The sequence below is a fragment of the Rana temporaria genome, chromosome 10 (assembly GCF_905171775.1).
Source record: "Rana temporaria chromosome 10, aRanTem1.1, whole genome shotgun sequence".
In the NCBI taxonomy this organism is placed as follows: Eukaryota; Metazoa; Chordata; class Amphibia; order Anura; family Ranidae; genus Rana; species Rana temporaria.
Window position 1 is genome coordinate 72502422 of NC_053498.1, and position 22715 is coordinate 72525136.

Consider the following 22715-nt stretch of genomic DNA (forward strand, 5'->3'; position numbering starts at 1 on the left):
CTGTCAAAGAAAGCTTAAGGCTGGGTTCCCACCTATGCAAATTGGATGTGGTTTTCTCTGCATCCAATTCGCATGGTAGGAGATTGTGATTGGCTCTCTATGGAGCCGGTTCACATATTTTTGCTGTGGCTCCGCTGCAAACTTGTGCGTCTTTTGGTCTGTTTTAGGACTGAATTCAGCCAAAGAGGTCGGGCTGAAATTGGACCTGAAACGGTGAACGGGGATGCACGGGACCCCTGCTGTGAGCCGCATGTGGCAATAGTGTGAATCCAGCCTTAAACAAGCTTTGGCGTAAGTGGCAGTATTTTCCCTTTGCTCTTCTATTCTTTTCTCTGTTTGTCAGTGCTTTCCTACACCTGTCTGTGTTGTGGGCATTTGCCATTACCAAGGTGGCAGCAGCAGTTCAAGTACACTCTGAGCATGGATGACAGGAAGTGATGTGACCCAAAATGTTGAGAGGTACAGAGAATGCTGCAAGCCGGGTCTGACTTTTATTTAAAGTTAATGTAGTGCCTACCCCGATTTGACGGGAGCCTGATGGTGACTACCTGGGGTTGGGATGGCTGACATACATTCTCAGGGTGCAGGTTTGTGGGCATGGTGAGTGATGAACAAGAAAAAGCATTGGGCGCCAGTCACTTTTGTGCTTTAAACAGAGTGAAGTTTATTTCTTGAACAGGAAAAATGTGGGAGAGAGGGGATCGGGCACAGGACACCCTTAATAACGATCAGCAACAGGCAGATTGGCAGACTCCTTGGACAAAAATAGGTGAGATAAGGCAGACAACCTTCTAGTGCCGTGACCCCTTGAAAAATTTCCCAAGTTAGTTCCCTAACAGTAAAATTATTTTCGTAGCGTAGGTTGTCAGCACCCAAGGCAAGACAAGTAATTTGCGCCCCTAACCAACAGACATTTAGCGCTCCCTCATTCCCTTCCACTTGTACAGTATTAAAACCCCTTATGGTACATTTTAGGATGTACTACTCTCTTTGTTCTTCTTTCTTTCCCTTTTATCTCTCTCTATGCCAATTTCTTGTCCCCCCCCCCCATCCCTCTCTCTAGCCATCCTTTTTGTTTTTTCTCTTATTCTTTGTTCCTCCCCCTCTTTTCCTCTCCCCTCCATGTATTCTCTATTTTTAATCCTTCTCTTACTCCTTGGTGAGGGCAATGGGATGAGTGACAGTGCTGGGGAAAGAGTTCTGATCAGCCAAGGGTGCTGTTGATCAAGATCATCTGGTGATCTGAGAACTGTAGTGGGGTCTTTTAATGGCAACTATAATCACAGGTAGTGTTACTCACGATGTCTTTGGCTTCACTGTGTCTCCGACTTTGTGGTGTCTCGTAGCAGTGACACCTATGCTGAAATCAGGAGACAGGGTCTCCTCCAGCCCCTCCCACTTCCCATTTCTCACCAGTCAGCTGACCTCTAGTCTCTGCTCCCCAGCCATGCCATATACTGATTGGGCGGCTGCGAAGAGGCTGAGTGGGTGGCCACAGGCTCCAGGGACAGCCCTGCTGGGCAGCTGCAAAAAGGCTGGGAGAGCAGCGCAGGTTTCAGGAACAGCCCAGGATTCGGTGACCCCTGGCAAATCGTCATTCGACCCCAAGATTGAGAACCACTGCTTTAAGCAGAAACAGCACATCTGTACTTTGTAGGAAAGGCTGTCTCCTCTAGTAACTGAACTTTACTCACAGCTTCATGCACAGATTCCGTTGGATAAGTTCTTTCGGAAGTTCGGATCTTTGGCAGGCTTTCCTCTGCATAAACTTGAACACCCGGAATAGGCCTTGGACAGGCCTAGCAGCCACCTGGATAGGCGTCAGGCTTCAGGCCTAGCAGCCAGGAACTGTACGCACATCCACCCAGGCCGAAGCCCTGAACAGGAAGACTGACCCTGATCACCTGACTTCTTTCTATTAAATAGCTTTTCCCAGCACCACAGAAAATATGATTGGCTGGGGAAAAAAGTATGTTTATCCATAATTTGCAGATACTGTAGCTTGTCATACAAATGTCAAAGGCAACAGTGCCCCCTACGGACAAAAAGGGAGGAACCACAATTGAATGGAATTAGCACAGAAGTCAATTGACTATTAAACCCTACAAATTAGTCAGGCTGGCTACCACCCAGCACAACTAATTTTACCTGTAGCCCTCTTCTAGGGACAACAGTGCTACACTAACCAGTCCTATCAGGTTGAGGGGGGGGGGAGGAGCCACAACCCATTGAATGCTGCCATGAAGATGCAACAGGAAAGGAAAAATTCCCATTTTACTGATGTGAAGAAGTGTACAAAATTAAAGAGCAAAGGGTGATGCTATTCAAATTGTGTGAAAGTGAAGCTAAACTATAATCGGACCACCACAAAATTGAAAAAACACAAATAATTTTTTTAATTGATATTCTAAGCAAACTTGCCCAACCGTATCTCCATGTGTTATTTTTCTGAGAAATGAGAAAAACACCCCCGAAGCATGCAGGCAGGAGGGTGTGCTTAGCTGAGAAATCTCATTCCCTCCTGAACACTCCAGGGATGTAGGATATCATTTTAACTGCTTGCCGACCAGCCGCCGGCGGCAGGTCGGCTCTCCTGGGCGGGCGCGATCGCCGCCGGGCACCCGCGATTGCTCGTTACAGAGCGGGGACCGGGAGCTGTGTGTGTGTAAACACACAGCTCTCGGTCCTGTCAGCGGGGGAAATGCTGATCTTCTGTTCATACAATGTATGAACAGAGGATCAGTGTTTCCCCTAGTGAGGCCACCCCCCCCCCCACAGTAAGAACACACCCAGGGACATACTTAACCCCTTCCCCGCCCCCTAGTGTTAACCCCTTCACTGCCAGTGGCATTTTTATAGTAATCCGATGCATTTTTATAGCACTGATCGCTATAAAAATGCCAATGGTCCCAAAAATGTGTCCGAAGTGTCCGCCATAATGTCGCAGTACCGAAAAAAAATCGCTGATCGCCGCCATTACTAGTAAAAAAAAATATTAATAAAAATGCCATAAAAATACCCCCTATTTTGTAAACGCTATAACTTTTGCGCAAACCAATCAATTAACGCTTATTGCGATTTTTTTTTACGAAAAATATATAGAAAAATACGTATCGTCCTAAACTGAGGAAATTTTTTTTTTTTATATATATTTTTGGGGGATATTTATTATGGCAAAAAGTAAAAAATATTCATTTTTTTCAAAATTGTCGCTATATTTTTGTTTATAGCGCAAAAAATAAAAACCGCAGAGGTGATCAAATACCACCAAAAGAAAGCTCTATTTGTGGGAAAAAAAGGACGGCAATTTTGTTTGGGAGCCACGTCGCACGACCGCGCAATTGTCTGTTAAAGCGACGCAGTCCCGAATCGCAAAAAGTGCTCTGGTCTTTGGGCAGCAATATGGTCCGGGGGTTAAGTGGTTAACCTAATCTGGACACCAACTGAAGAAATAAAAAAACAAAAACACACATCTAAAATAGATTTGCAGATATGATATATACAATATATAAGAATCTAGAGTATTAATTATCTGGATCATAGTATCCAAATGTAAGTTGTTTATTACTAAAGTAAGAAGAACAAATATATGTGTCACCAAATTAATTATGTTTTATTACAAAGGAAATTAGAGGTTCTCCGCTTAGAGGATACAGATTGCCAGTAGAGGTATTTTAGAATGTCTTATAAAAGAATCTTCTATTAAATTGTTTTATAAAATTATTTTTATAATGAGAATAGATTTTATAACTGAACAGGGGGGTCACTATAGATACAACCTACAGCATAGTTTTAAAGGTTCGATTTTTTTTGTTTGTTTTTTAAATAACAAATGTGTTATACTTGCCTCCTCTGTGCACAAATTTTGCACAGAGCGGCCTGATCCTCCCCCCAGCAGCGCTCTTGGCTCCTCCCCGCATCGATGCCCCCACGGAGAGCCACTGCGGGCATGCTCCTGAGTCCTGCTGCTGCACCCCCACGGCACTAGATTTGATTGACAGAAGCGTGAGACAATGGCACCTGCTGCTATCAATCTATCCAATGAGGACCCGAGACAGCAGCTGCTGTGCTTGTCGCTGGAAAGATCGGGTTCAGGTAACTAAAGGGGGGCTCCTGCACTACAGAACTATAAAACATCATGTAACACATTCCTTTTTTTTTTTTTATATAAAGTTTTAATAAAACACTGTACATAAACAAAAAACCCACAATAGACTCAATTCACAAAGGATACAAATATTATTTTTTTCAACCTCTTTGCGCCTGCGCTATAGCCGAAAGATGGCTACAGCACGGGAGGGCATTTATGCATGTTCTCCCGTGCATGAGCTGCCTGCGTGCACAGTCCCTTACCATGTGATCAGCTCTCAGCCAATGACAGCCGATCATGTGATGTAAATATTTTTTTTTTCTGTCTTTTTTGTTTGTTTAGCAAAAAATAAATAAAAATCCCAGTAGTTAAATACCACCAAAAAAATGCTTTGTGTGAACAAAAAAAAATGATAAAAATTTCATATGGATACAGTGTCAAAGTGTGACAGTGCTGAAAATTGGGCTGGGCAGGAAGGGGGTGAAAGTGCCCAAGCAAGTGGTCAAGTCTCATTGAACCTTTTTGGAAAAAAAGGACGATTATCCTGGCGTTTTAAGCCTCGTACACACAATCAGATTTTATGATGACCGTTCGTCTGTTTTTGTGGCATGCTAGTCTCATGTTGAAAGTGAATAGGCTTCTCGCCATACGAAAATTCTCATATGACAGCATACAACTTCAGAAGTGACGTAATGTGTTGACTAGTTTCGTATGTATTCTTTCGTTTCTGAGCATGCATAGTCTTGTTGTTACGATTTTGTTCGTACGAAAACCATACTGATTATACGAAAATTTGACGTTAAGTTCACAAACGACAAACATTTTATAGTCTGCACATCCAGCTTTTGCCTGACGAAAAAAACGAAATCTGCGCTCGGAAGCACTGTACTAACAATCCGAAAACCAGCACGAAATTTTGTTTCCGATTTTCATATCGGGCATTTGCTATCGGGCAGTAAGTGTGTGAACTGTGCCAATTACCACCCATTTCAGTAGCTATCATGTGGAAGTTGCACCCAATTAATGCACATTATGCGAAAACAAATTGCATAGAGATATACATTTTTTTTTTTTTTTTTTATAAACTAAACAATAGTAATAAAAATACTCAGAATTCACGTGCCTTCGAGAAGTAGGGCAACAGAGGTGATCAATAAACAGAAAGGGCAGCATTGAATATTAACATTTAGCTTTAATAGGATGAATCATTCTATCTCTGGTATTTTCATTATCAATGTAGGTATGTTTATTAAAACTTTGCAAGTACGAGTTATGTCACAATTACACTTTATCAAACGCAGGGATGGAAGCAGTCACTTTTGAAAGGTGGTATTTATTGAGTTGCAGTCTAAAAATTGACTAGGCGCTAATGATAGATTTTGATCTGTTCAGACAAATACAAGGTTTCATATACATTATGAATAATATATTTGTAAACCATGATCTTTAAAAAATTATCCCAACATTTTTATTTATTTTTTTATTTTAAAGATCACGGTTTACAATTATTTGTAATTGTAAACCGTGATCTTTAAAAAAATGTTTTTTATATATATATATATATATATATATATATATATATATATATATATATATATATATATATATATATATACACACAAACAGGTATATTTTCAAAATCTCAATGGAAACTGCTTAAAAAAAAAAAAAATTTTTTTTTTAAATAAAGAATACTTTACTTAGAGTGGAAATTTTGCAATTTCAGCCATGATCAGCCAGGTGTTCTAACCCAGAGCATTAAACCTGAATGCGAGGCAAACAGCTAACTACACATATGAAATACATTAGGTTTTACCTGCCAAGGATTTGAATTTCTGTTCATACAGTCCTGAGATTTATACAGCTCTGCCATACAGCACAGCCTTCTCTAGCAGGGTAGGGAACCAGAACTTTTTCTGCTACAGTTTTACTTTCAGGTGCCCTCTCCAACCCCACCCCGTAACTGGAATGTCAAAATGGAAGCAGTACACTGATTTGCTCATTTCTGTGTCAGTCTGATATCCTTACACTGCAGCACACCTGACTAGATCCTTGTGCTGCTATCTCCATTCCACCCCACCCCCACCTGTCTGCTGCACAGACTGTCTAGTAGACTGCAAAAAGCTAATTCCAAGGCATATTCAGTTACACTGCTTGCATTTAAAAAAAAAAAATACATTTAATAATGAATACAGAGCTGCATTAATGTGTGACCCTTATATGTGCCTGAAGTGGTATTAACCCCCTTATGACCAGGCCTTTTTCTGACATTTGTTGTTGTAAAAATCTGTATTTTTTTGCTAGAAAAATGTAGAACCCCAAACATTATATATTTCTTATAGCAGAGACCCTAGAGAATAAAATGTCAGTTGCTGCAATTTTTTATGTCACACTGTATTTGCACAGCGGTCTTTCAAATGAATTAAAAAAAAAATACACTTTAATGAATTAAAACAATAAAGTCAGTCCATTTTTTTGTATAATGTGAAATATGATGTTACGTGAAGTAAAAAGCTATTGTGACAAACTACGGTACTACTCCATAGGCAATGCCTTAAAAATGTTTACAGGTTTCCTGTTTAGAGAGTTTAGGCTCCATTCACACTAATGCTTTTTTTGATGCATTTTGCAGAAATGCAAGGAAATTTTTTAACATGGTTTCCTATGGAACATGTTCACATCAATGCTTTTTTGTGCCTCCATGTTTTTGGAAAGGGTCAGGGACTTTTTTAGCAGCAAAAAGCAGCGTTTTGCATGCAATAGAATTCAATGGACCTGCATCCAAAACGCATTTTGCCGCGATTTTGCGTTTTGCTTTTCAACCTGTTTATAGCTGGTTGTTAAAGGAAATGTAAAAAAAAAAAAAATACTGGCTAAAAAAAAAAAAAAAAAAAAAAAATGCAAATCGCAGTAAAAACGCACGTCAAAAAACGCAGCAAGCACCGCAAAAAGCATTGCAACAACGCTCAAAAGCAACATTCCCTGCCACATCGCCTGCCACCAGATGTCATCAGGTGCCCCTAGCAGAGTCCGTCCTTGCATCAGGTGCCCCCAGCAGAGTCCCTCCTTACATCAGTTGCCCCAAGCAGAGTCCACAGGAGACATGGATAAAAGTCACATGTAGTAATTTTTAATAAAGTAAAAACAGCAGCAATGATAGCAGTTGCACTCACATGTAATAGTGCCTGGCCTGGCACTAGGTGTAAACAGCGTGTGTGAGTCAGCTGATTCCTGGGGATGGCGTGCGTTCCACGTCTTGCTCCGAAGGGCAAAGCCTGATATGTGGTATCAAATATGGACCCGGAAATTACGGAACCTCCACATCAGTGCGATTATCAGTGCTGATCCCCCGTAAGGAAAGCTGCTTATCGGCTTTCCTCTCCTCACGCGCTGTCAGAGTGAGCAGAGGCAATCTGAAAACCAGCATTTCCTAATTACACTGTGATCAGCTGTGATTGGACACACATGATCCCATGGTAAAGAGCCTACTTCATAGGCTCTTTACAAGGATTGGAGATGCGTTGTGTCTGAGGGACACACCTCACCACCGATTGCTTTGCTGCGTGCCCCCGGGGGCACGCACAATCGTCTTATTCTTAGGGACGTGATATGACGTCCATTCAGAATAATGAATCCCTCGCCTGGCCTATAGCAGAATGACAGCCAGGCGAGGTGGTTAAAAAGGACCTGGATTATTTCCTTAATGCACATAATATAACTGGATACTAACATCTATAGGTAAAGTTTATCCAGGGAATATCTGGTTGCCTCACAGGATCGGGAAGGAATTTTTTCCCCTGCTGGAGCAAATTGGTTCATGCTTTGCTAGTTTTTTTTTCTTCCTCTAGACTATGGGTATAGGATTGTGTATATAGGATTGTATGATTTGTTTTTTCCCTTTTATTTTTTTTTACTAGGTGGACTTGTGTCTTTTTTCAACCAGACTAACTATGTAACTACAGTGTATGTAAAAAATAACAAAACTGTTAATTTCTCATAAGCAAGCAGTTATATTACTTTAGATACGTAAACACTCAGAGTCTTGGATACTGAGTTTGTAGTCAAGCCTCAAGTAACAAAGAAAACGCAGACGTGGAGCTAGGGCAGCTAAGACAAAGTGACGGAAACCTGACTCTTGTTTCACACTCTCAATACGTTAACCTTCTAAGTTTGCAAATATAAATATTTGCTTTGAACATTGGAAACAGGTCAGCCAGAGAGTTGCGTAAGGGCCCATTCACACAGGTGGTTCCCGTAATGATCCGTTCCTTTTACCCCCGCTGAGATGGCAGATGACAGGGCGGTCCCCGCACACTGTGTCGGGACCGCCCTGTCAGTTCTCCGCTCTCCTCTATGGGGGGGATCGGATGAACACGGACCGTCTGTCCGTGTTCATCAGATCCTATCTGCAGACGGATGGAAAAATAGGATTTTCCTCCGTCTGCAGAATCTGAGCATAGCGGAGACTGATGAGATTGTGTGTCAACGGATGTTCATCCGCTGACACGCCCATTCCTATAGGGATACATGTATGTCTGTTTTTCATCCGAAAACGGATGGATGAAAAACGGACATACGGTCCGCAGGTGTGAAAGGGCCCTTACTGAAATTTAGCTCTGTGTTGAATATTTACTGCTTCATCATATGGTTCTAAACCAGTGGTTCTCAACCTGGGGGTCAAATGATGATTTGCCAGGGGTCGCCAGATCCTGGGCTGTTACCGAAGCACGCACCACTCTCTCTCCCAGCCTTTTTGTGGCTGCCCACTCACCGTTTTTGCAGCTGCCCATTCAGTTCACGGCATGGCTGGGGGGCAGAGACTAGAGATCAGCTGACTGGTGAGGAATGGGAAGTGGGAGGGGCTGGAGGAGACCCTATCTCCTGATTTCGACATAGGTGTCACTGCTACGAGACACCACAGAGTCGGAGACACGGTGAAGCCTGAGACAGTGAGTAACACTACCTGTAATTATAGTTGCCATTAAAAGTCCCCACTACAGTACTCAGATCAGCAGATGACCATAATCAGGAGCACCTAAGTTGGCCAATCAGAACTCCCCGCAGCACTTCCACTAATCCCAAACCCCCCCCCCCCCCACCAGCACTGCCACTCATCCCAAACCCCCTCGCCAGCACTGCCGCTCATCCCAAACCCCCCACCCACCCACCAAGGAGTAAGAGAAGAAAATAAAATAGAGAATACATGAAAGGGAGGGAAAAGTGGGGGAGGAACAAATAAAAAGGGAGAGAAAGATCAAGAAAGATAGCTAGAGAGGGATGGGTGTGAAAAAACAATTAGGATAGAGAGAGATAAAAGGGAAAGAAAGGAGAACAAAGAGAGTGGGTTTTAATACTGTATGAGTGGAAGGGTCTCGGGAAGCGCTAAATGTTTGTGGGTTAGGGGCGAAAACTACTTGTCTTGCCTTGGGTGCTGACAACCCACACTGCAAAAATAATTTTACTGTTAGGGGTCCCAACAACTTAGGAAATTGTATCAAGGGGTCACGGCACTAGAAAGGTTGAGAACCAATGTTCTAAACAAATAATAACCTGGGAAGAGTTTTCCAGTATTTTCCAATATCATGCAAGATCAAACCAATAAAAACCTGGCTCTAACATGTTTGAGAATTTGTTTCTGTTACAAAAAAAAAAAAACATGTTATGGGGACAATTCAGTGACAATCCAGTGCAATAATTACAAATGATATAACATACTTTTATTCAAAAATCATATAAAACATAGAAGAAACATACAAATTAGTAAAAAAAAAAAAAAAAAACGCATATATTCGCGGATAGCTACAAAAACAGCTGGGTAAGGCCTCTGCTCTTTAGGTATTGGGTGATTCCATATATCATAACAGGAACCCAAAGTGTCCAGTATTATAAAGGCAATCAAGTATATAGCATATGCCGGGTTTCAGTATGTATAGGATTTTGTGGAAAATATCTTGTCACTGAATGTTAGGGTATGTTTGAACAGTGGGACAAGGATTAAGTGAATTGGATATTCTGTCTTATACCATTTATTTGGTGTATAACGTCTGTTTCATCTGAGTGGGGCATATCCTATCACCTCTTCTGTGTGTTTAAGTGGAGTTATGCCTCGTACACATGGCCGGATTTTCCGAGAAAAAAAGTCAGACAGGCTTTTTTTGTCGGAAAGTTCGGCCGTGTGTAGCCTCCATCTGACTTTTTTTGTCGGAAGTCCGACGGACCTTAGATAGAGAACCTGTTCTCTTTCTGTCCGACGGACTCACGGCGGACTTTTGCACGGTCAAAAGCCCGACCTCATGCATGGACTTTATACCATCACTATGCCCTATAGTGGGGTTTCCAGCCCTTTGGCCTAAGATGGGACTTATAAAGTGCAGGTGTGCATAGAATAAGGCTGACGTTTTTAATACCTGCATCACATGCATCCTAGAATTGTAACAAAAGCAAGTCTTTATCTTATAGTGCATAGACTGTTGATAGGATCTTCTGGACCTTTCCCTCTGATCATTTGCAACATCTACTAAGAGACTGTTCCACCAACACACTGTGCCCATGTATTCTGACATGGGGACTACCATTCCCCGCCAAAACACACTAATCAGTGCTCGCAGCCATTGGCTGAGATCGCTGATTGGCTGCTTGTTTTCCAGCAAGACTGTTCAACAGAAGCTGGTCGTGAGTTTGTATAGGCAACTGTACACACTGTCCGAATGTTGGCTGGTTTCTTCTGAACCGGCTGATATTCGGATTGGGTGTACCCAGCATTACATTAAGGGACAAGATGTTTTCCACATAATCCTATACATACTGAATGTACTTGATTGCCTTTATAATGCTGGGCATTGTGGGTTCCTGTTATGATATTGAAACAATCAACACATACAGAGCAGAGGCCTTATCCAGTTTTTCTTTTAGCTATTTGCCAATATGTGTGTGTGTTTTTTTTTTTTTACCAATTTGCATATGTTTCATCTGTGTTTTACATGGTTTTGACTTAAATTATGTTGTGTAAATTTGCAATTATTGTCACTGGATTATTGCCAAACATGTTTTTTTCATATGATACATTGAGTGGACATGGTGGAGTTGAGTCTAAGCCAGGTTTTTATTGTCTTGTGATCGTGCGTGATATTGGAAAATAATGGCAACTTTATTTGTGGCTTTAATGTTAGCTGATTTTTTTTATTTTGGTTTGTATATGAAAAAATAACATAATTTTCTTGGTGAATATCATATTATGCTAGCACAACTTTCATATAGAATACAAATGCACATAACGTAAAATGTACTGAAAATCCAAATTAGGCCTCATACACAGACAACAAAAAGCTGCACCCAGTTTTCATTCTTCATACCCAATAAGATTTGGCCCTGGACTTCATCCAGACTGGCCCACTTTGACAGGTCTCTCCCATGGCGGCCGGACAACTTCCGCAATCCCCCCCCCCCCCCGGGCACCCAAGCCCCCTCTCCCCCTTCACTAGCCGTTCTACTTTATTAGAGTAGAACAGCTAGTACTGGTACTCTTATAGGCAGTACCAGTGGGGAAGTTAGACATTATTTCACCCGGGGCAAAGAATCAGTTCGATGCTCCCCCTTATGGGACAAGATTAGGCAGAAGTAAGAAACTCCCAGGCCATAGCTGTTGAGTCAGCAGTCTGTCCCCTCCCCCTTGCTCCTCTGTCATCCCCCCTGCTTCTCTGGTCCTCCCCCTGCTTCTTTATTCCCCCCAGGTGAGCGCTGCGAGGAGGGAGAGACAGAGGAGCGGAGGGGGGGTGGCGGTCCTCTGTCACTGAAGCCGGCCCACTGAGCCATCGGCCCACCGGGAAACTCCCTGTAGTCCCAATGGCCAGTCCATCCCTGTACCCAATGAGCACCTAAAATAATTCATTGAGCTAAATATCTCAAATTATAAGATCTGAAGATGGAAGCACATAGAATAGTCCAGGTGGCCAAGACCCAGGATTCACCGTACAACCTGATTGTACAATTTCTTTGGATTTAATGTATGAGCTTATAGAAACAGTACAATCAATTTGTATCCAAGTCAGGGTAGGCCCTACACTGTGTGGTTATTGGTTGAGCTAAAGCAGGCAGCACAAAGGGGTAAACACTATGACCAAAGAGCCTGCAGTTGAGAGTTTACCAAGCCCATGACCTACCATTCAGCTCCTATTTTCCATTTTTTTAATTTGATAGCCCAGAAAGCTAGGCATTCAGGTGCTTTTGCCCCCTATCAGCAGTTGGTTCCAATTTATACTTCTACTACTTTTCTTAAGACTTTTGGGAATATGATTTTATAGCATGGGTACAACCAATAATGTTTGCCAAAATTTCTCACGCATGGGTCCCATCATATGTCACTGGAGTTGATAGAGGTGGACACCTGAAAATGCCATATTGCTCCCCTATTCTCCTCTACCATAGGCTTATGAGCACAACGGAGCAATGATCATAACATTGTTCAGCTGATTATGGCATCATCCCTTTACCATGGAAAGCAAATTCATTATCATTATCAGAGAATAACACGGAACGTCACCGTAAAAAGCAAATTCACAATGAAATAACTTCTGCTTCTCTCCCCCAACATACAAGCCACAAAAACTCAGCATTGTTGGCCACTGCTCATGGAAGGGAGGAAGCAAGATCTGCTTACAAGATATGTTTCTTAAAAACATAAGTGACATTGGCAGTAAATATATTAAACTATTCAGTTAGATTTGATTTTTTTTTTCATATTTATTGCTTAGGTACAAGATCTGCTTTACATTACTCATTCATGCATCTACTTAAAGCTTTAAAAGACAAACTTTTACAGCACCATTGAATAATAAAGTTAACTAAAGATATGTTACAAAGTTTAATGCATACAAAAGCACAATCAACAGCATGCTAGCACAGTTTTCTTTTTAAAATGTGAAGCTTACTCTCCCTTTGTAAATGAAAAACATCATTTAAATTCTCAAAGTAGACCAAATGGAGATTTGGAGTCTTTGAGTGATAATTAGGACATGGAGGTTACAAGAACACATCAGCCACATGTCTTATTTCTGGTATCTCATACACTTACCATGGAGTATGCTCAAAGGGTCAAGATTCCTAGACTTCACACTTTCCACTGCGGAGTTTACTGATCCCAGAATATGTTTCAATGTTGTACGATTGTATCTCTGCAAGTCAAAGCTTGTGTTTGATTATCTCAGAAAGTCAGTTTCATCCTGTTGTCCCTACCTACATTTCTGTTTTATTAAAGAAAAAAAAACTAACATAGAAAGTTGTCAAACTGGAATTCCAGGTTTAGCCCTGCCCGTGACACCTTACAAGTTCAGCTTCTTCCGCCTTGACTCACCTATACATGCGAGTGTCTGTTGTGATGAAACTGCTTCTCTCTACTGGAAACACCACGGAACAGCCATTGGGTTTCCTCCAACTCACTACAATACTCTACCAATGACAAGGAAGAGAACAGCATATAATTGTTTTGATGTGCATGATAATTGTCATTACACTTGCTTGGATCATTATCAGAGAACATGGAACGTCACCTTAGAAGCGGAAGTTCACCTTAGAATTATTCTATGAACAATGAAAAGCCATAGAACACAAGTATACAGATAAATACAAGCACCCTGGTTGTCCAGTAGGTATGAAGAAGGCATGTTCAGCTCCAATCCAAACCCACCTGAGCTATCCCACCAGGAAGGTGTCCCTGTACTGAGCCAATCATAAGCACCCCTAGTATATGTGTGGCTGCAGGTCAGGGAAGGCCTTTACCGCTTACAATTGGCCCAGTACAGGTGAAAGCTTCCTGCCTGGCTTGCTCAGGTGGGTTTGGACTATGGGGTTGATTTACTAAAGGCAAATAGACTGTTAGGTAGATTCAGGTGCATTGGATTAAAGTTACGGCGGCGTAGCTTAGCGTGTTTAGGCTACGCCGCCGTAAATTAGCTAGGCTAGTAATGATTCTCAATATACTTGCCTGCTAATATACGGCGGCGTAGCCTAAAGCGGGCAGGCGTAAGGGCGCCAAATTCAAATGTGTGGAAGGGGGGCGTGTTTAATGCTAATAAGGCTTGACCTTACGTTTTTGACGTTTTTATGTTACTGCGCATGCGCCGGGCGCCTACATTTCCCAGTGTGCATTGCGGCTAAGTACGCCGTACGGCCTATTGATTTCGACGTAGACGTAAACAACGTAAATCCCGATTCGCGGACGACTTGCGCAAACGACGTAAAAAATTTGATTCTCGCGGCGGGAACGGCGGCCATACTTTAACATTGCTATTCCATCTAATAGATGGAATAACTTTAGGCCTGCTAATGCCTTAAGGAAACGGCGTGAATCGACTGCGGCGGCCGGGCGTACGTTCGTGAATCGGCATAACAACTCATTTACATATTCTACGCCGACCGCAATGGAAGCGCCACCTAGCGGCCATCCAAAATATTGCAATCTAAGATAGGACGGCGCAAGCCGTCGTATCTTAGATATGTTTAAGCGTATCTCTGTTTGAGCATACGCTTAAACATACGTCGGCGTAGATTCTGAGTTAGGTCGACTTATCTACTGATAAGTCGGCCTAACTCTACCTGAATCTACCTATGTGTACTTTGCAAAGTGCAAGCAAAGTTGCTCCAGAGCTTAGTAAACAAGGTAACATTTCATTTGGCAAAGAATACCCAATCACATGCAAAAAATAAAATAAAAATTTGCCTGCCATGTGAGTGGATGATGGAAGTCAACAGAGCTTCTGCTCATTTACTAAGCTCTGGAGCAACTGCCCTTTGCAAAGTGCACAGTCTATTTCCCTTAAGTAAATCAACTTTTTTGATTATAACACACCTGAGCTCATCCATATTGTCCAGCAATGAGCTTTGAAAACTGACAGATATTTACCAGTGACACCATGCAATTCATGGTGTCGCTCAGCCCCCCAATCTCTGCTTTCTACATTGCAAAATCTGACTGGGAAATGCAACCTCTGTTGTCAAAAGCATAGAAAGCACAAGTGGGGCCAGAATAACACCATGAAAAAACGAATTGTTTCAGAAAATCTCACACTTCACTAGTTCCTTTTGCCTAATAAATTTCCAAGGCTTTTGTGTGACTGATTTGACATAAATAATCAAAAACCACAAAGCTGCTTTATGACAGCTGGAACAATGGTAAAACATGACAATGCTGACTTGGGTTTGGCTGACAGCCGCCTGTTCATTACAGAAGTTACAAACAGCAGTTTTACACTGACAAGTCTGCCTGGGCTAAGCAACTTGTAGAGCCAAAGAAAAGCTGGCACAGTGCGATCGGAGAGACTTCCTGGAGGCCCCTGGCATTCAGTGGTGATTTAGCTGTCATTTTCTAATCCGCTATGCAATGTAATAGCTTATTTGATGAACTGTACAATGATAAAAAAAGGGTTAAAGTGTAAACCGATAGGATGTGGTAATTTAGGGGGCAGGTGGTTTTCATAGTAAAATATTTGAACAGGAAAGAAAAAGAAGCAGGTCTCCATTCTAAAAGACTTGTTTAAAAATGTATTTAACCAACAAGGCTTTTAGATAGGAGAGTGGCTTAAATTTTATTCTTGTTTGGATATTGTGTTCATGAAGCGGCTAGCACCAGAAGCCTCTGTACCCACTGGAGTGAGGCCTTTGTGTACTTATAGTAGTTTAATTTAGTTTTCTTTGTATTGGTGATTTTTACTTTTAGTTTTATGAATTTAAGTGTAGCGCTACCCCCTCAGGAGCCGCTGGTTGATTTGGGATCGGCGTATTGAGTTACCTCTGTGTGGTGTCTAGGGGTGAAGGTAGTGAGTAGAGCAATAAGCGAATGTCCAATCAGCAGATAAGGTTTTCTGAATGCTTTATTTCCTGGCCCAACACGACCAACATCAACTTGAGGTAAATAGGAAAGGCTGATGAAGTAGGAGAACTCTGCGGTATCAGGCTTTGGATAAGAAGAAAGCAATCCTGCTTTCAGTAGTAGTACAGTTCGTCGCCACTCTAGCCAGAGTGGGTGAAGTGCCCCCGGACAGACCCCTGCCACAGGCCTGGCAGCCGGAGCATCACTTTAAGGTTGCTGAGAAGAACAGGCCTCTGCCACAGGCCTGGCTCTGATTGGATTAGGATGCCAGATGAGGCCTCTGCCACAGGCTCAATGCTGGCAATGTGAACAGCAGAGCGAATCTTCCCAATTGGTTACGTTAGGGTCACCGTCTGACAGCTTCAGCGTACCTGTCAGTAACCGGTCACCAGATCCCCGATGATTCGTTCAAGCCCTTTTGGATAACCTGCCTCCGGGTTTCCTCAAGCCGATCCCCCACCGAACGGCATACAGCCTGGGATCTTCTCAATAGAAGGGGGGGGACCCAGTCAGTCACTGGGGCCCCTTTGTGGCATCGGTAGCTCTAGACCAGGAGGGCCCAGAGTCTGGAACTCCGCGTAGCGCGACCCCAGGCCAGGTAGGCCATAGTGGTGGGGCCCGCGATGTGCGCACACCCTAAAGGTGGGTGCCGCACCCGGAACCAGGAACCCGCGAAGAACCCAGAACAACGGCCTCCGCCACAGAAATACTCCCTCCCAGCATGCACGGCGAGGCCCAACTCCTCTCATTGGCTGCTGGGAAGAAGTGGCTCCACCTGGATCCCTCTGGCGCCACCTGCCGCCCAGGGATGGCACTGCATCCCCAGAACAAACTTTGACCCAGACAGCAATCCAGATTTGGCGACAGCCAACTTTAACATAATCAGGAATGAGAGTAACTTACCTCTCTCATTCTCCCACTAACTTTAGCGTAGTGCCCTTACTGAAAGTAAAAGGGGCGCTACATAAGTATTTGCGCACTGTGGCTTTAAATTTGTTTGTAATACCTTTTATTTGCAGTTTTTTTGGGGGGTGGGGGAACATGTAAAATATTGAAAGGCTGCTTTTTGGCTCAAGAATGAGTCCAGTTGCAAGGAGGTTTTGTAATCATTAGGAGCCATTAAAAGCCCATCGCACCCTCAAAATACTGAAAATTGTAATCAAATAGTTACTTTCATTTTCCTTTTCTGGCTCACCCTCACGTTAGCACATAATGGGTTAACACCTCTTTTGGAGACCCACGTGACCACATGTTCCAAGCTGAATAAAAGACAGCCCCTCCCACAAAAAAGATGTTCGATAACCTAGCCTGCGACAGGCCACTAGGAAGGAAGTCCTGTGCAGACGTGAGGATGGGCCAGGAAAGGAAAATTCTCAGTAGGAAAATCCTCCTCTGCTTTATCCAGCACTCACTTTAATTTAAGTATTCACGACACAGACGCACTCCACGTATACACTATTATATACTGCGTCAAACGCGCAGCAATGCACAGAACAATATGGCATTAAACGTACAGTAATGCACAGAACTATATGGTGTTAAACTTGCAGAAATGCACAGATCTATATGCGGTAAACTTAGGCCGCGTACAGACGACCGGATCTGTCCGATGAAAACCATCCGCCGGACCGTTTTCATCGGACATGTACGCTGCCGGATTTTGGTCTGATGGTTGTACACACCATCAAACCAAAATCTCTGCGGACAGAGAACGCGGTGACGTATACGACACCGACGTTCTCTGACGCGGAAGGTCAAAGCTTCCACGCATGCGTCAAATCAATTCGACGTCATGCGCGGGTTCTCGGGCCAGCGGACATGTCCGGTGAGTCATACATCGGACATGTCCGGCGGACATGGTTCCAGCGTACAAGTTTCTTAGCATGCTAAGAAACAGCTGTCCGCTGGAAACATGTCCGATCCGCCGTAAAATTGTCCGGTCGGCCCTACACACGACCGAACATGTCCACGGGAACTGGTCCGACGGACCAGTTTCAGCGGACATGTTCGGTCGTGTGTACGAGGCCTTACAGTAACGCACAGAAGAATATGGCGTTAAAATTGCAGTAACACAACTTCTGCTATTGTTGGTTGATTTTAACATTGGTTTTGGGCATGCGTGTTTGTACTTTGGACTAAAGTCCGATGGATTTCTGTACACACGATAGGACTTTTCACCGTAGGACTTTTGTTGCCGAAAAGTTTGTCCGTTTGCAGAGCGAACTTAAAAAGTTTGTTTGATGGAGCGTACACACGGTCGGATTTTTTTGAAAACCTGCTCATTTTGAAGTTTGTTGTCAAAAAGTCTGATCGTGTGTATGGGGCTTTACAGTGACACTAAGCCCCTATTCACACCTAGGCGTTTTTACGCCTGTAGCGCTACGCCGCTGCCGCCAGAGGGCTGAAAACAGATGTCCCTCTATGGAGATGGTTCACATCTCCACGCCGAACGCCGGACGCCTGTCGCCTGCCGCGTGAAAAAAGGTCCCGGACCTTTTTTTCAGGCGTCTTAGAGCGTTCGGCTAGGAGATGGGAATCATCTCCATAGAGGGGGTCATCTTGGGGCACATCTAGGCGGACAATACCGGCGTTTTGTCGCCGCAAATCGCGGTACAAAACGCCGCTATTTTTACCGCGATTTGCGGCGACAAAACGCCGCGATTTCGTCCGTCTAGATGTGAATGCAGCCTAATGTAAAGATTAATGGTCGCACTACACTCACAATGACTGAACTATCCCTACATTCACACTACAGGTGGTCCCCGGGTTACAAACAAGATAGGAACTGTAGGCTTGTTCTTAAGTTGAATCTGTTGGAAGTTGGAACAGGTACATTTTTTTAAGTGTAGCTCCAGCCAATAAAATAAATTTTTAAGCTTTTTGGAAAGCATAGGGAAGGGTTATCACTCCTGTAACATTTGTTTTACTGTCTGTGCCCATGTTCAGAAGATTTCACCTCACTTTCTGTCCCAATGACAATTGGATTAGGGAAACAAGGATTGGTGATAAAGCATCAATGGTGACACCTTTTTCCCATATTAACTCTTATGCCGCATACACACCATCACTTTATGTGATGAAAAAAAACGACATTTTCTGTGAAGTAAAAAACAACGTTTTTGAAACTTAAATTTTCAAAGACGAAGTTGCCTACACACCATCGTTTTTCTCACAATGTTCTAGCAAAGCGAGGTTACGTTCCACCACGTTTTTCCATTGAAGCTCGCTTCATAAGTAGCTTCTGGGCATGCGCGGATGAAAAAACGTTGTTTTAAACGACGTTTTTGCTACACACGGTCAATTTCTGTGAAGTAAAAGTTGACGTTTTGAAAAACGACACATAAAATTGAAGCATGCTTCAATTTTTTTTGGTCGTTTTTTAGAAGACATAAAACGACTTTTTCCCCCACACACGGTCAATTAAAGTGACGTTTTTAAAAACGTCATTTTTTTTCATCACATAAAACGACCGTGTGTACGCGGCATTAGGCCCTGTACACACGACCGAGTTTCTCGGCAGAATTCAGCCAGAAACTCGATCGGAGCCGTATTCTGCCGAGAAACCCGGTCGTGTGTACACTTTTGGCCGAGGAAGCCGACGAGGAACTCGTTGAGCCAAATAGAGAACATGTTCTCTATTTCCTCGTTAGTCAATGAGGAAACTTGGGTCGCCGAGATCCTCGGCGGCTTCACAAGGAACTCGACGAGCAAAACGATGTGTTTTGCCCGTCGAGTTCCTCGGACGTGTGTATGGGGCCTCACAGGAGAGAATTTCCCTCCCTAGGGGTAGATTTCCTCTCACTTCCTGTTGTCTCCCTCCGTTTGTAAGTAGGAGTCGTTTGTAAGTCAGGTGTTTGTAAGTAGGGGACCACCTGTAATATAAGGATGAATGGTCGCACTACACTCACACTGAACTATCCCTAGATGCACACTAAACTAATATTCTACACTGACAATAGAATCAGAATAGAACACTACAGCACACTAACTAATAGCATAGCTCCCAACTGTCCCTGATTTTGAGGGACTGTCCCTGATTTAAGGCTCTGTCCCTCATTCCTCCTCATTTGTCCCTCATTTTGGTCTGATCTATATAGTTTATCAAAAAGTGTTTCCCAGTGCTCAACCTTTCATCCAATTTCTAAATTGCTGCATTTGTAAATTCCAAAAGCCAATATAAAGGTATAGTAGTGGTAAGAAAAGAACTTGGGGGTTTAACCAATCTTGTTGTTTTGTACAATTTTCCTTGAAGGGGGTGTGGCAAGGGGTGTGTCTTGTGCCTACATACTTTGCTGATAGGTGTCCCTCATTCTCATCTCAAAAAGTTGGGAGGTAGCACTGAACAGAGCCCTGTTCTATCTCTCTACACGCTGCTATCACATTACAAATGGCCGCTATGGAAAGAATACTTTTATCGTGTGGGGCGGGATTAAGATCAATGAGCCACAAATGGTTCAACGATAATTTGGTTGTTCAGAGAACTTCCGTACAGCCAATGTTCAGACCGAACTCATGCTTGGGCTGAACCTTTCGCCATCCTTAACTGGATCATAGCCTTGTGCCCTTTTCTGGAAGCGAGACAGTTGTTGCATGTCCTTAAGTTCTATTATACTACAGTTCCAGGCATACCATTCCACCCTTTCCCCATCCAAGTCGATTCGCCTAATAAACTAAAAACAAACCAAAGCCCTTAGACTGGTTTCTGTTGCCTGGCTGTGCATGCAAAGGGGGACCCAAAAATTAAAATGGCTCCTGCGGGGGGTAGCGCTACAAATTTCTGGTATTTTTGTGAAGGGATACAAGTTCCAAGGTTCTGTTTATAGACTTAGATGGGCTTTGTAGTGGACTTCGCTGGGTCCTGGATATACTTCGCAGTAAAGTATGGTCTGTAGATGGGTTTCTAAAAGGGAATAGCTGTTAAAGGAACACTAAAGAATTTTACATTTTTTTAAAATAACAAACATGTTATACTTACCTCCACTGTGCGGCTCGTTTTGCACATAGTGGCCCCCGATCCACGTCTTCTGTGGTCCCTCGGGGGCTGTCTCGGCTCCTCCCCCGCAAGAGCTTTCCACCTTCTTGCGAGCAAGCTCGCATGGTGGAAAGCTCTTGCGGGCATGCTCCTGTGATACAGCGGCGGGCATAGACGCCGACTGTATATCACTCTGCCCCGCCCCCCAGCGCGCCGCGTCATTGGATGTGATTGACAGCAGCGCCAGCCAATGGCGGAGTTCCAACCACAATTAGCATTTTTTAAATGTATGTCCTTTCATCCTGCGTTTTTATAATATAAATCCGGTCACTTACTATTTTACAATCCGCATAGATATTCTACACCGTTGTCATTTTGCTTGTGGGCATTGTGAAGCCTACAAACACTTACTTCCTGGAAGTCTTGGATGGGGAGTGATAATTGGACAGCGCACTGCATCCTGGGAAATGATGACACACATTTCCCAGGAGCATTAGAGGGAGATGATGTCAGAATCCTAGGTGGTTTCAAAGGCAGATTTCGTGGGACCGCATAGCAACAGGCATTTCCAGATGAGTAAAAAAAAATTTTTTTTTTTTTTTTAACTTTTTCAGGTCTAATGAGCACAATAATGAAAAAAAATTTGGGATGGAAACTCCACTTTAATGCATAGGATGCATTAAGGTGAAAAAACATTTACCTTTACAACCCCTTTAAAGCAGAACTCCAGGCAGATATGAAAGCCACAAATTAATGAAGCCCTCTATTCATATACAGTCTTAGATGCATTTTTATAAGTGCCTCTATTGCCGCGTACACATGATCGGACATTCTGATAGCAAAACTGACGGATTGTTCGCTCAAACTTGTCTTGCATACACACGGTCACACAAATGTCGGAAATTCCGAAAGTCAAGAACGCGGTCACCTACAACCCTACGACGAGCCAAGAAAAATGAAGTTCAATGATTCCAAGCATGCGTCTAATTGATTCCGAGCATGCGTAGGATTTTTGTGCGTCGGAATTACATACAGATGATCGAAATTTCCAACCAGAGCTTTTGTTGTCGAAAAATATTGAGAAGGGGCTGTACATTATGACATGCAGCATTTTTAACTCGCCACCTTTGTAGCAACCACATGCAGTGTATGCCATTGCTGCACGGATTGTTTGCTCAAACTTGTCTTTGCATACCCACGGTCACACAAATGTTGTCGGAAATCCCGAACGTCAATAACGCGGTCACGCACAACAATACAACGAACCGAGAAAAATTAAGTTCAATGATTCCGAGCATGCGTCAAATTGATTCCGAGCATGTGTAGGATTTGTGTGCGTCGGAAATGCATACAGACGAACTGAATTTACGACCAGAACTTTTGTTGTCGGAAAAATTGAGAACCAGCTCTCAAACATTTGTTGTCGGAAATTCCGACAGCAAATGTCCGATGGAGCCTACACACGGTCGGAATATCCAACCAAAAGCTCACATCGAACATTTGTTGTCGGAAATTCTGACCATGTGCATGCGGCATAACACTTTTTTTGGTGTGGGGGGAGACCAAATAATTACATTTTAGTCTCATCTGACCCTTTTTCAATGTGGCCTCAGAAACTTCAAGGTGCGATTAAGGTGGTCAGATGAGACCAAAATTGCATTATTTGTCCTTAACACAAAACACCATTCCTACAGTAAAACATGGAGGTGGTGATATCCTGTTATGGGGGTGCTTCTCTGCAGCAGGGACTGGAGCACTTGTCAGGGTACTCATCAAAATGGATGGAGCAA

At 43.1% G+C, this 22715-nt stretch overlaps 2 protein-coding genes across 3 annotated transcripts in view; one reads left to right on the top strand and one right to left on the bottom strand.

Annotated features, from left to right (window-relative positions):
* TMPRSS4 (transmembrane serine protease 4) overlaps window positions 1-13352 on the bottom strand; it is an 80538-nt gene extending 67186 nt beyond the window's left edge. Inside the window, exon 1 of one of the 2 annotated variants that reach the window (XM_040325458.1) lies at window positions 13161-13352. In XM_040325458.1, the coding sequence (XP_040181392.1) occupies window positions 13161-13163 (3 nt within the window). In that variant the 5' untranslated portion in view covers window positions 13164-13352. Of the gene's footprint in view, window positions 1-5906; window positions 6102-13160 lie in introns of those variants that run through there. The other variant, XM_040325457.1, reaches the window with a different exon arrangement.
* SMIM35 (small integral membrane protein 35) overlaps window positions 1-22715 on the top strand; it is a 77779-nt gene that overhangs the window by 9711 nt on the left and 45353 nt on the right. The window lies entirely within an intron of this gene.